Source organism: Eutrigla gurnardus (assembly GCF_963514095.1).
Source record: "Eutrigla gurnardus genome assembly, chromosome: 18".
Classification (NCBI taxonomy): domain Eukaryota; kingdom Metazoa; phylum Chordata; class Actinopteri; order Perciformes; family Triglidae; genus Eutrigla; species Eutrigla gurnardus.
This window is the reverse complement of record NC_139929.1, coordinates 5,346,584-5,361,697: the sequence shown is the minus strand read 5'-3', so window position 1 is coordinate 5,361,697 and position 15,114 is coordinate 5,346,584. Positions and strand designations below refer to the sequence as shown.

Here is a 15,114-nt window from a genome sequence, read left to right as displayed (position 1 = left end):
ACAGTAACTTCCCCATCATGTGTGTCTCCTGCACCAACCTCGAGAAAAGAGGCCGTCCTGCGTCACCTTAAAGCCCCCCCATAGCTTAGCCTGGCCTCTGCCCTTTGCCCTTTGACCTCCGCCCTCTACCCTCACCCTCCGCGCGGCCTCCTCCTGCGATCCTGGCTCCTCAGAGCAGGTTAGCAGATCGGCCTCCTCCGATGCAGTTCCTTCCCGTCCTGTAAAACAGTAATAAGGCTGACCCCGTCCCGGCGGAGTTCATCAGGTTCAGCCACAAACGCGCTGTTGTCCGTGGTGATCAAAGGTGCCACCCGGTCTCTTTTTAAACTTTTGTTTCCTGCTCCAGAAGCAGAATGTATAAAATGAACATAATCTCACTCTCCAAAGCTTTTTTCTTTCTTTGGTCGAAGAGCCTCTCTTCAGCTTAACTTTGGAATCCAGCCCTTCGGAGACATGAAAGTCTTGTTGGAGCACTGGAGTACTTTGAGTACTAAGTCCAGCTGCATTAAATCCCTCTCTTTTTACTCTCTCTCTCTCACTCACACATACATTTTTACTTCATCTCTTTTGCTTGCTTTCTCTGCCTTACTTTCAAAAACATCTTGAGAGTTCAGGGGCTCTCTCTCTCTCTCTTCTCCCTCCTCCTCCCTCCTTCCTCAAATGAGCTCTGGCATGTCGCTTGAAAAATCCATAAATCTGAAAGTCGGATAAGATTTCCAGATTAACGTCACACACTTTTCCGAAAAGCCAAAACAGACTTAACTGAACAGCAGCTGATCGCCGTTGAAGGCGAGCAAACTGTTGCATAGGTTAATCATCAGTATGGCTGCTGCGAAGGCAGGAAATCGCTTTAATTAGAGTTTGTTGATTCACACATACTGTACACACACACAGGTATTGTTGTCGCACATTATCCAAACCCATTTTTGAACAAGCTTCTCAGAGCAGTCAGCGCTTACGTTTTTTTTTTTTTAGTGCATTATTGCCCATTTCCCAGACCCCAAAAATATCCTCTTGCATATTTTAGCATGAAACAGTGTGTGGCTCTCGTCCAAGTCTTTCGAGGGATGAATGTAATAATTTTCAATCGCTGCGCTGTTCCAAAGGGAGCCCGGTATAAAGAGAGATTGACAGATGTGAGCTGGATTACTCCGCTGCTTTGAACTCAGTCCAATTTTCGGTCTGTTGCAGGTGCTAAAGAGATTGATATTGCCGCTACCCTGGAGCACTTGAGAGACCAGAGAGCTGGCATGGTCCAGACAAAGGTAAGGTCCCCGGCTTTGAGTTAGAGAGGTGGGGGGTTGGGGTTGGAGGGGGGCGGCGAAGGGAGGAGGGGCTTCAGCCATTCAAGCAGACGATTGTCTACTTCATGAGCACATGGATCAGGGGAAATGATGTGGTAACGATAACTGCTGCAGGATTAGACAAACGTTGTCTTGGAAGACAATAACTCACTCCTCCACCTTTATCACAGGATGCAGAGAGATCTTCTACCTTCTCTGGGATTTTCTCTCAACAAATAGTATGAACGTTATGTCTTATTTTATTTAATCAAAAGTCCAAAACCAAATGATATTCACTTCAAAATGATATGTAACGGAGAAAAGCTGCAAATCCTCCTGCAAAAGCTGATGCTTTCCCTGACAAACATCTGAGACAGTGAATCAGATATCAAGCATGTTGTTTAAAATGCTCTTTATCTTTAATTCCCTTTCATCTTATAACGTTTTACCACAGCAGTCTATGCTTCTGTCTGATCTATTAAAAACGTTGCTACTGAACAACAGTTTGCATCACAGCGGGTCGTCAACCTCACAACACTGTGAGAAATAAGTTGCCGACGAAGCATTTCCTCTCATCCACTTGTGTTTGTCTCTTATAATCGGAAGGTCTAATAATAATAATCATAAAGGCAAACTTCTTGCAGCGGTGGATGATGATATTTATGGAAGCAATTTGCTAACAGACTTCAGTCTTCCTAGTTCATTAACGCTGCGTTTACAGCCCTGCTGTATTCAGCACAGAAAAGCTTTTCACTCTCAGTGAAATTACATTGTAATGAGGTATTATTACATTAAAAGTTACATTTTAAGGGTTGGACAACCCAATTTTTTTTATTTTTTGGATATACCTCAGTGAAAAATAAAATACTATTTCCCTTCTTTTACTGGTTACTGATTCTGACAGACACCAACGTGATGTAATTACAGCATGTGTGACCATTTCTCTTCCTTACTAACGATCCATCTCTGATCTGCCCAGCAGAGATTGATCTCCCCCCAGTGGTATAAATGTGAACAGCACACGACACCTGCTCCTGTTCCTTTTTTTAAAACTCACAGAACTTTAAGTAAATGTGGTATTAGATAGAATGGTGTATACTATAGATGGATGTCGTTTTTTTTTTATATATTCTGGCCCCGATCACGCCATCAGAAGACAGATAACAATAGCAGAACCTAATCACTCCAGATAATCTCCACTGCAAAGCACAATGCACGGCCACCGGTATTGATTCAGCCTATCCTCAGGCCAGACTGTGGCAGGCTGTGGTGTTGACACATCTGAAGCCTGCTCCCTCTAAACTCCTACGTACCTTCTTCTCTGTGAGAGGACCTCGTGGCCTGCAGCCTGGGGAGAGGAGAGGAATATAACAAACACCAGGTCCATGGGGCAAAAACATCAATCAGCCCCCCCTTTTTGCGCTCCGTGGGGAGAACTATGAGTGGGATTCGCAAATAGATGCACATACACAGACGGAGCTGAGAGACTCTTTTATTTTAAGACACACCTGACTGGATCTATGACGCTCGCTCCGAGTTGAAAGCCCGGAGAGCGGCTAACCTTCGCCTCAAGTCTGTGGCCAAAACGCATCCAGGGGTCGGGTCAGGAGAGGGGGAGGAAGCTGCCAGTCATTCTGAAATGGCATTCCTGAGCTGTTACACACTAAAAACTGTCTTTCTCTCCTTGCATCCTTCCCTCCTTCTCCTCCTCCTACTCCTCCTCAGGAGCAGTTTGAGTTTGCGCTGACAGCCGTGGCAGAGGAGGTGAACGCCATCCTGAAAGCGCTTCCTCAGTGAAGGCATCACATCCCCCACCTTCTCCTCGCTCGCTGAGCACCGCTTTCCTCTGCCCACTCAAGACTGACGTCTCTCTCTGCCCTTCCTTCTCCTCGCTCTGTTTCTCTCCTCTGTCTCTGCCTCCCCTCCACCTCTCCCTCTCTCTATATATATATATATCTCTACACCGTATACTTATGAATGTCGTGCCGGATATCTCACCTGGATCCATATTTTGCAAAACAAATTTCGCCTCAGAGCAGGAACTGTCGATCGGGGATCTGTGTCGGACCAGATCCGACGCGGAGGCTTAGATCCAGCTTCCTGCTGTGAAATGTGTTTTTTTTTTTTTTTGGTCAATATGAACCCTCTATAACTGTGATGTTGTTCCTGAACATTCTAGTTCTAGTGCCACTGAAGAGCTGTTTTACGTGATGTCAAGTGAAGATTTTTGTTCCGAAATCAGCTATCTGTCGTTCGATAAACTGATTTAGATGCTTAGAAAATGGCACATTTACAACAAACTATAGTAGGGCTGCAACTAACCATGGTTTCAAATATAATATGCAGTTGGAGTTGTGAAGAAAAATGGCTTAAATTGGCTCATTTTGTCCACAAACACTTCAAATCTTAAGCTAGAAAAACAGGAAATTGTCACATTTAGGAAACCAGAGAATGTTTAATTGAAAAATGGTTGCCAATATATTTTTTGCTCACAAACAAATCATCGTAGCTCTCACTTATAGTACTTTTAGAATATTAACATGTAAAGTAACTTACGTTCGTGCCTGTAAAGATCCTGATATTGTACAGATCCCCTCAATGAGTTTGTGCGCTGGATACATATAGCGTTTTGGAAATAAACCTCCTCACGTTTCTTCTCCTCTGTGATCTGAATCAACCCACTATATACTCAGCATCACCTGTACAGATGTGGAAGTGTATATCGTTGTATTTTGGATCCAGTCATCGGCCTCACACGTCACGATTCTTGATATCTTCTTGACATATCAGGTGTTTTTTATTCCTCATTGCACTCATTTTACACATTTCTCCATGAACATCCCTGTCAATATTAAATGTAATACAAATAACTGAGTAATAATAGGATATATTTAAGCGGAACTTATATTGGGATTGTTGCTAAATTTGTTTGTCCCCCTCCCCCCATCACTATATATATTATATATGTATATTGTGATATATTGTGCTACATGATGGATTATTCCCTCTATGTATAGACGATGAATGACTTTATGAATCCCTACATAGTGCTATCTGAAATGTTTACCGAGAGCCTCAATGAGAACTATATATTTTGTGTGAAAAGTAACATTCAGGTTGATAATAAATCACAAGAGATTATACTGCTTCATCGTGTTGGTGTTTAATGTTATTTCTGACACACGGGAGGAGGAAGGCTGCTCTCACAGTGAATGGCATTTGATGGAGCGGTAGCCTGGGTAAAGTCACAAAGAAAAGATGTATCGTGCTCCCCGAGGGTTTGGATCTGGGAGCGACTCGCAGGTTTGTACAGATGAAATGTTTGGTTGGCCGGCTCTGTCAGAGGAGAAAGTGTCTGGGATTTGAAATGAAATCAGTCATGTATTTCAGGCATGGAGGTCCTCTATTACCAGTGGCGGCGCCAGAGTATTTTTTCTGGTTCAACTAAGGTGGGGCTAACTCATACGACGGTGGGGCTCAAATCAATGTCAGTGGACTCACTACACTGAGACTTGGTGCATCAAGCGATATGAGCGATTTTTATGACTCTTTAACAATTTTAAATATTTTTTTATGAATATATTCTGACTGACTTTTTCGTGAATTTTCGACATGCTATAGCATGACCTTTTTTTAACAATATGATCAAGGCTTTTTTTTTTAAAGATTATTTTCTTGCATAGACACCTTTGTATTTAGCGGTGGATAGAGAGGAAACATGGGAGAGAGAGGGGGATGTGACATGTATCAAAGGATCTCCAGCCAGGATTCGAACCTGAGGCTGCTGCATATATGCAGACATGGGTAAATGGCATGCACTCTAACCACTCAACCACCTGCCTGCCATGAATAAGCCTTTTTATGACTGTTTTGGACTCACTACACTCAGATTTTGATTGACACGCGATATAGAAGCATATGTTAGGACTTTTACATCATTTTTACAACATTTTATGAATTTTGTCGATTTTTCACTTTTTTTTCGACATGCTATAGTATGACTTTTTTTTTCCCTGAAAAAGTTGACCATGGCTTTTTATGGCTGTTTTGGACTCACTACACTGAGACTAGGCACGTCAAGCGAGATGAGCGATTTTTATGCCTTTTTAACAATTTTAAATATTTTTTTATGAATATATCCTGACTGACTTTTTCGTGAATTTTCGACGTGCTATAGTATGACTTTTTTGGGGGGGGGGGGATATGAATAAGCCTTTTTATAACTATTTTGCACTCACTACACTCAGATTTTGATTGACACGCGATATAGAAGCATATGTTAGGACTTTTACATCATTTTTACAACATTTTATGAATTTTGTCGATTTTTCACTTTTTTTCCGACATGCTATAGTATGACTTTTTTTTTCCCTGAAAAAGTTGACCATGGCTTTTTATGGCTGTTTTGGACTCACTACACTGTTTTGGACTCACTACACTGAGACTAGGCACGTCAAGCGAGATGAGCGATTTTTATGCCTTTTTAACAATTTTAAATATTTTTTTATGAATATATCCTGACTGACTTTTTCGTGAATTTTCGACGTGCTATAGTATGACTTTTTTGGGGGGGGGGATATGAATAAGCCTTTTTATAACTATTTTGCACTCACTACACTCAGATTTTGATTGACACGCGATATAGAAGCATATGTTAGGACTTTTACATCATTTTTACAACATTTAATGAATTTTGTCGATTTTTCACTTTTTTTTCGACATGCTATAGTATGACTTTTTTTTTCCCTGAAAAAGTTGACCATGGCTTTTTATGGCTGTTTTGGACCCACTACACTGAGACTAGGCGCGTCAAGCGAGATGAGCGATTTTTATGCCTTTTTAACAATTTTTAATATTTTTTATGAATATTTTCTAATTTTCTTGGTTATTTTGTTGTTTTCTTGGTGGTTTTATGGTAGGGCTAACGGTAGGGCTGACACAATTCTTGATGGGGCTATAGCCCAACCAAGCCCCTCCCTGGCGCCGCCACTGTCTATTACAGAGCCATGGAGGCTCAGTGGTTCACAAAAGTTCAATTAGCATCAATATTTACTGAAGGATGTAACTTTTTTTTATGATTGCCATGTCTATAATGCATGGTGAATATACATATAACTCAAGAGTTGTAGATTGACTGAGGGATGGATGGATGAAATTAGTTAGAACAAGCTGATTTAAGCTGATTTAAGATTTAATTTTGTTTTCCAGGAAGAATAAAACATTCTGATTTTGATATGAAAATATAAAAAAATAAAATGTAATTATTTAGGCATATATTGGTAAATAGGTGCACAATATGACCCTGGGTTAAAAGGCATTTTTTTAATCTCAGCTGCAGTATAATCATATAAGGTGTTTGAGTATGAGGTTTAAGTATGAGGTATGAATATGAGGTTTGAGTATGAGGTACGAGTATGAGGCGGATATGAGGTGTAGGTATGAGAATGAGGTATAGGTATCAGGATGAGGCGAATATGAGGTGTAGGTATGAGAATGAGGTATAGGTATCAGGATGAGGTATGAGGTAAATATGATGTATATGTATGAGAATGAGGTATAGGTATGAGTATGAGGTATATATGAGGTATGAGGTGAGCTTGAGGTATAGGTATGAAGTTTGTATGAGATATATATGAGGTATGAGGTGAGTATGAGGTATGAGGTGAGTGTGAGGTTTGAGTATAGGTATAAGATGTGTATGATGTATGAGGTGAGTATGAGGTATGAGACAATGGCAATACTAAAACTAATGTAAGCTCAGTTGTCTAATCAATTAAATTGTCTGACTCAGTATTATTACTGCTCAACTTCTGTGTGACAATCCATTCACGTTCCTATTCATGTTTTATAACTGATCTACAAAGCATAATTAAGCCATTACTCACAAGTTAGAAACTATTTGTAAGTGTACCAAAAATAAATATTGGAATTAAAAGAACACCTGTAACACAATATAATAAAGATTCTGTTCGTGGAGAGTCGTGTAGAATGTATAGAGAGTATTCCTACCTTTCAACAATGTGTGTGTGTCTCCAGCGTGAATGCATATTCATGTGTGTGTGCTGCCCGTTGACATGTCCCTCCCTCCCCTGACAGTTCTAATGGCTAGGCGTGAGGCTTTATGCACTTCCTGAAGCCTCATTTGCATATGATCCGCTGATGAGCTGCCACCGCTAACCAGCAACACCAAACCAAAGCCCTATTAATATTCTCCCATTCAGGTTGTAAAGCACACAAACCTAATCAGCTTAGAAATTACTGTATGGAAACCATAATTACGCATGTTTAATTGCTTATCATCTGATGGGTACAAGTTTATTAGAAAATGTATTCATGGTAATTGCTTCCTGAGGTATCTGGTGTGCCACAATACCATGTGATATCCTGTCAGCTCCCATTTGGGAGGATTAATGCGTTGTGAAAAAGTCACAAAATTAGATACTGTGTATTGCCTCTTTGGATGCTTGGTTTAACTCAAAGTGATTTTTTAATTTAGGGATTTCTAAATTACTGCTAAAGCTTGGATAAGTCTTCAGAGTGAGATCAGAAATCAGCGTTTCTCCTTGTTGTTAAGGAGTGCTGGCATATCGCAGGGATATAAATGACTGTTAAAGTGCCTTGATGCCACCAGAAAAATGCTCCCAAACCCGCCTGGCATCGCGGAGACTACACTTCTAACCACCGCAGAGAAAAGCTGTGAAATCAGGGGAAAACGCATGCAGGAGCCACCAAAAAAAAAGAAAAAAGTGCAAAGTCGCAGGCATGAAATGAGGAAACACAACTCATAAGAGAGAATTTGGAAGTAAAGCCACCTCAAAGCCGATGAATCATTCAGTGCTGGAACAAGCCGATTAAAACACACAGAGCAGGTCCCTCAGAAGGACCTCCACGCCGCCAAGAACGTCAAGTGGGCCTTTTCAGCCGTGGACCTCAGTGAGTCTTACAGCTCCTGCCCACTCTTTGATGATCTCTCTGTGCTTTATTGTAATCACCGTTGGCTCTCGTTCCCTCTGACACACTTGTAAATTCATGCAGCCCTTATAAGGAAAGGCGTCGGATAACTCCTTTTCTTTCATTAGAGCAGAGATTCCCGAGCAGGGGTGCTCGTACCCGAGGGCACGAAACGGATAATTCAGAAATACATTCATATATTTTGGGGATTCATTTGGGAGGAAAACTAAATTAAAGGGTTATATAATGGTGTTTGTGTTTATAGTTATCATCACAAAGTACTCGGATACCAACAAAAGTACCTGATGCTCATTTAAGCAGTTTCTACAGTTTAACTCGATTTTCCAGCTGCAGAAAAATTTGATAAAATGGCTATAATCGTTATTTTTATAATTACAAATAAACAAAACCACCTGTATGATTGTACGGGAGTGACCGGACGCTGCAGTTTCCTAACGATGGGTTTAGTACAGTAAAGTACAGCACTTTTCCCAGTGAAGGTTAGCATCTGCTGGAGTTTGCTGCAAGCCCCGTCTTCATTTTTTGACTTTTACACGCTAGACTTGAAGTGGAATTCCGTTATTAGCATTTGGTTTAATAGCCTCATGGGTGAAATATCCCCTTAAGATATTGTGAAGATAAGAAAAAAATGCTCATTAAACCACATCCCTTTGAATTATGGGGGCGAACTTGGTTGCTTAAAAAAAAAAAAATTGCTGAGTACATTAAAAAAAAAAAAGTGCAGCTCCTCAACTTTTCAAGTCACGTTTTCGGTTTGGAGCCAAGTCCGAGATGTGCTTTAAGCTTTTTCCACTCGAAAAAAAAAAAAAAACACCTGCGGGTCATTCAACTTTTCAATGATAACACACAACATGCTGACAAACATGTCATTTCCCCGCGGAGAGGGTTGGGAGATCCCACAGTGTTTGCTCGTTGTAAAAACTGTCTGGGATGCTTTCCAGGATTCCCCAAAGAGAAAAGCCGTGTTTTTCTTTGCTGGTGTTGTTGGGAGTGAATGGAGAGCAGATTGCAGAGGCTGTCCTCTCATGTCGGTCCAAGGCCTTGATACCTTTGATCTCCTTAAGGAACAAACAAGCTTTTAAACTTGGCACTCCCGGCTAGTGTCTCTCTTCTTCTTCTGTCTCTGTTCGTCAAAAAACGCTGATCCTGAGAAAATTGATCTTGCCTGAATACATATGCATACTCGTGCTTGCAATGACTTGTGGTTTAAAATGTGGACCCCCACCATGTTGTCAAAAGTAAGCAGAGTTAGTAAGCATAGGTAAGATAAAAACTTTTTTAAAAAACAGAATTTGTGATTTTACCATCATAAACGTGTAGTTTTGAGGTATATCTTTTTTTTTATCTTTGAAAAATCATTTTAATAAGCTACAATGTTTCAAGCATCTGATAATGTTTCACTTTTCATAAAGGATCAAACAATGTTATGAAAAGAGACGTCGGATTCTTGAAACCTGTTGCACCAAAAATCTGTTGATTTCAAACAAAATGCGATTGAACTACAGAACGTCTTCTGAACGTTAATAAAGCAGCAGGCAATTATTAGCAATGTAAAGATATATCGGAGTTACATAATCTGTAACATGACGCTTTCCCTCTGTGTGTGTTGTTGTCCGACCTCCAGTTCCCTCCTAACGCTGTTAGCTCTGCCAGCACTTTTGCTGTTGTTAGCACTATTAGCTACGAGCTGCTAGCTCAGCCACTGCCATGTTGAGAGCCATCGAGAGGCAATCAGACACTCCCGACCTCGTATAATGCTGGTAACGTTAGACTAAATTGGTCGGTTAATCTACGTTAGCTTAATCCTTCTCACTTATAACTAACTCTGAAACAGATTTATACATGGATTGACCTTTATTTGGTGTTACAGGGGTTATTGATGGAAGTCAGCCTGCAGCTTGTGATGCTACTGATTCCCGAACACCTACTTGATTCATTCCACAGAGCTACAGATGTTTCCACCAACCGATTTGCACTTTACAAAAGCTTTTACTAGCATTTGTAGTCCTAGCAGTGCAAACTACTTCAGTCAATCAACAGTATAAATAAAAACTTGTTTCTAAGAGCATGCAGACTTAGTGAAAGATTTACCAATAGCTGGTGCCGCCCACTCCAGGGGTCGAACCACGGGGTCGGATGTAAAATGGCATGTTGGATCCTTAATGGGATTTATGGTCCAGTCATGATAGCTGATGAGGTTTGATGAAAGGTTCAGAGATGTTAGCAGCTGAAGGGGACAAGTCGCGGCGAGGTCCAACATCTGGCTGAGCAGAAAAGGCAAAGTCTTCAATCAGGAAGCAAATCTCCTCTCATTACCCCCCCTCCCACCCCCCTGCTTCATCCTCTCCGGTTATTAATGGGCTCACAGCAGCCACAATGACATTTTACACTGTTTCATCCCTGTCCCATCAGGCAACTGGGGATACCATGGCATTTGGCGGGTGGGGGGTTGTTCATCAGCGTCTGCGGTGGTTGCTGACCAGCACAACTTCAATCCTGCTCACTGTCACTCATCATAAGTGAGTTTATCAACACGCATCTAATCGCCACACTCCGCCGGGACCTCCACCATTTGCATACTAAGATTGCTTTCTTTTGCTCGGCTGAGAACGCACCTTCTTTGCATAATTATTAATGATAAAGAGACGGTGAACAAATGTGTCAGAAGGTATTAGCGTCACGTATACAACTAGATTCTAAAGGATCCGTTTAGTGACATGCCAGGAGGAAGGATGAGGGCAAAGGGTAGGGAAAAGGAGAGGACTGTCAAGGGATGCACTTTTGCATGAAGGGAAGGAGGTTAATTAAAGGGCCGGGGATGGAACATATAGAGTAATGTGATTTTTTAATTTTTAATTTAAGTTTTAAATCAATTTTTTACCAGAAAGCTCACTGGAATTAGGAATACACAACTGAAATACAATTTAAATCAAAAATACTCATGAATTATAAGCAAAAAAGGAGTGAAAAAAAACAGAAAAGGACTTTCTAGGACCAAATAGCCTGAAATCTAACGTATAATTACATGAAAGAAAATATTGTTCCAGTAGAAGGTAAACCCACAGCGGTGAACACGAGATGTTTGCATCCAGCAGAGTCACTGGGTATTTCTGCTGTGTACCATTAAGGCAGCGGGCCCATATTGTCTGTCATCTGTTGTCTGTAATTACCACTTTTTTTTACACTGTCTTACCCTCTGTGGATAATGTTCAGCGTCTATACGAGAAGTGTTTCGTGTGAATGGTTTTTACTGTTTGCCACTTTATATGAAACAGCTGCACTCTTTTTTTACAGGAAGGGAATAAATAAGTCATGCACACTGTGGTTCAACCGAGGGTTTGAAATGCCCTCCCCGTATTCTCTGCTAAACACAGGCCCCGTATACTGCACAGGATAATAGCACGATATTAAAAATGCCCACAGCGATTGTTAAGTTACGGCAGCACATTTCGCGCCACGATGAATGACCTTTTGTGAATCCTAATGAGGCTTTTTCATGAGTTTTAAAAGGAAAAACTAGCATATAGCATAATAACAGCTGTGTGGAACGTCTCCCAAGTAAAAATTAAATCATAGGGTTTTTTGTTGTTGATTTTTCTTTTTTCCGACTGCAATTAAAATGATTAAGTTATTCTTAGAAGCACCGAGGTTGTGTTCCCTGAATTGTGCGTTAAATATCAGCTGTTTGCACGCATCGCCCCTTTCAGGAGGTGTGAGACTGTCCGAACTTCACAAGTCACAGCATTAAGAATAATCTCAGGGGTCAGGGGGGGTCATCGCCAGTGTCCCTCTGGCTCTCCCTGAACAAATAACTGATACTGACCTTTGACCCCCCCCCTGTTTTAGCATGAGAATTGATATCAGTATTCCACATCCCCCTCTATAGCAACCTCAGGACCATTTGAAATGTCAGGCCTTGACATCCAAACTTGATTTTTTTTTTTTTTTTTTTTTTTTTAATGAACCTATCCGGAGGGGGGGGGGGGGGGGGGTGCAGGGGGAGGAGACGGGGGAGGCGAGCTTTGGGCTCATCTGCATCACAGATTAGGGTGCTTAGAGAAAAATCAACCATCCATGATTCATTACATGTTTCCTGCTGAGCCTCGGCGATGGCAACCGTCCTAGCAACAGGATCCTAGCAACAGCAACAACTCTATGCCGCCACGGCAGCCAATCGGAAACTTTTATGCCTGATCAAAATTTAGCCAATCAAGAGGGGAGGAAATGTGGGAAATGTGACGATGCGTTTCCTCGTGCTGTTTGACTGGGTTGTGTTTTAGGGCTCTGAACTGTATTTGTTTTATATATAAATGCATTGATTGCTTAGTCATGTTTCATATTTGCTTTGTAGCAGATCCTCATGAATATCTGCAGTTTTTGTTTGTAAGGTATCCTTTTGTTTCAGCACAAACTTTTGCAAATTTAAGTAAATATAAAGCTGCCAGGAACCCAAAATATATGAATAAATCTTTGTTATAATTACTCAAAATATAATTATGGAACAAGTCCAGGTTAATACACTCTATTTACATGTAAAGTTTCCAACTCATTTTTGTATCTTTTAACAAAATAAACATTATTTAAAAACAAAAAAATGGTGGAAATGGTAAATATTGCATGATAATGTATTGGTTCATATTTCTCTCTGCTTCATTGCATCCAAACATGCACACATTGGCTATAATGTGGAAAACATGGAAATGTAAACACATATAATCTCAATTTTGTCCACTGACTGTTTATGCTCTTTATATAGACGGATTCAGAAATGAAAGTGATTAGATGTATTAGTTTCAACATCATTACATTACATTTTATGAACTGTAGTCTACACGTGTAATTAAATCTCTCGCTTTTTTCACAAGAACTTTCTGTACTTCCTTGTAAATGTAATCCTCCGCAGCCTAAATGCTACATAATGATGATGGTGTTGATTTGCAGCCTATACTCCTCTCACATGTAAATGATCCAAAAGTGTGGGATGTTTGTTCGCCTGCTTGTAATCATACATCATTATTCTAACGAGCGCTTTGACCGTCATCTGATGTCAGATAGGCCTGATCTTCATTTCAAAGGGAAGTGCTGGTCCACAATGCTCTGATAAAAATCAGGGTGATAATACATCACACTGATCTCTCTCCCCACTTCAGAGTCGTCTTGCTCCTTCCACTGTGCAGTGTGCAGGATATAAAATGATCAAAATGACACACAAAAATGTTAAAAACATCATGTTTCTCATGTCGCTGTGGCCTGGAGAGGATGACTAAAGAGTTGCACAAACTTCAAAATCAATGCCACTGAATGATAACTTTATATATTTGGACAGTTTGGCTTCTGGACATAAAAATATAGTAAAAAAAAAATCTAAATTTATATTTAATTTCCACATTTGGTGTGAAAAAGCACTCGGAGACAACAAAAAGTGATTCATTATTCTTACTGAATGTATGTTTTCTTACAAGAGTGTGCTGATTGCACACAGCAGGCGGGACCGTTTCTGTCTTTGAAGTGGTTTTTAGATTATGTATCTATATTTGTGGCAGTATGATTCAAAGCTTTTTTTATTTGGCTTTTGCTCAATCAGCAGACTGTTGTTTAACTCATAGATTGTCTGCAGTGTAAACACATCCCAGAGATTTAACATTTAAACACAACACATTTAGGTTGGGGTTAGGGTAACGCCAACCCCAAACCTATCCCTAACCCTAACAACGACCCCAACCCTAACCCCAATTTTCACATGTTTGATTATATCTCGGGAACGGAGGCTCATAGAGGGAGTGGGTGGCCTCTAATGTAATTTGATCCTTCTGAACACGCCACTCTTTCACCCGAGTCTCTACGACGTACCGTTCCGGAGATACAGCCAACCCTACCTCTAACCCCAATTTTCACATGTTTTGCTTATATCTCAGGAACGGAAGGTCATAGAGACTCAGGCGTCTAACCTTATTCGACCCTTCTCAATAGACCAGTCTTTAGCTCGAGTCTCTACGACATACCAATCCGGAGATACAGCCAACCCTAACCCCAATTTTCACATTTTTCTTATATCTCTGGAACGGAAGGTCATAGAGACTCAGGCGTCTAACCTAATTCAACCCTTCTGAATACACCAGTCTTTAGCTTGAGTCTCTACGACGTACCGTTCCGGAGATACAGCCAACCCTAACTCTAACCCTAACCCCAATTTTCACATTTAATCTTATATCTCGGGAACGGAAGGTCGTAGAGACCGGTAGAGGGTTGCTTCTAACATAATTCGACCCTTCTGAACCTACCAGTCTTTAGCCCGTGTATCTATGGCTTACCGTTCTGGAGATACAGCCACAATGAAAAAAGGAATTAAGCATAACTCCAACCCCAAACCTACCCCTTACCCCAACCCTAACCCCAAACTTACCCCAACCCAACCCTAACCCATAACCTACCCCAACCCTTACCCCAACCCTAACGTGACCTCCTGTCTGAATGGCTGCAGCACTTGTTGTTTTATTACAATAGCAATAAAGGGGCCGTCTGCGGTGATCTAGCTGAACAATAAGCCACTTCTCTGCTTTTTGCATGATTTAAATAAATCATGTGCGATGCAAGTCATGACGCCACAGATGACAAACTTTTTGCTATAATCAAGCAAATCCCTGAAAACCGCTTATGTTGTGCATTTGGTGCATTTGTGTTGTTATTTTGTAAAAAAACATATTGTGTCGGTACACTGGGGTACTGGTTTGTTGCTGCTTTTTGCACATTGTGGGGAATTTATGATTATGTATTCTTTTAGTTTATTAACCTAGTTTAACAAATCTTTTAGAATTATTTATAACAGACTTTCATTTTACTCTAATTCTACTGAGTGCAG

At 40.7% G+C, this 15,114-nt stretch overlaps 1 protein-coding gene across 1 annotated transcript in view; it reads left to right on the top strand.

The window, feature by feature from the left end:
* The window catches only part of ptprn2 (protein tyrosine phosphatase receptor type N2), a 106,865-nt gene extending 102,433 nt beyond the window's left edge, over positions 1–4,432 (top strand). Inside the window, exons 21-22 of the mRNA XM_084034213.1 lie at positions 1,192–1,265; positions 3,009–4,432. Coding sequence (XP_083890339.1) covers positions 1,192–1,265; positions 3,009–3,080 — 146 coding nt within the window. The 3' untranslated portion in view covers positions 3,081–4,432. The remainder of the gene's footprint in view (positions 1–1,191; positions 1,266–3,008) is intronic.
* Positions 4,433–15,114: the final 10,682 nt, after the last annotated feature.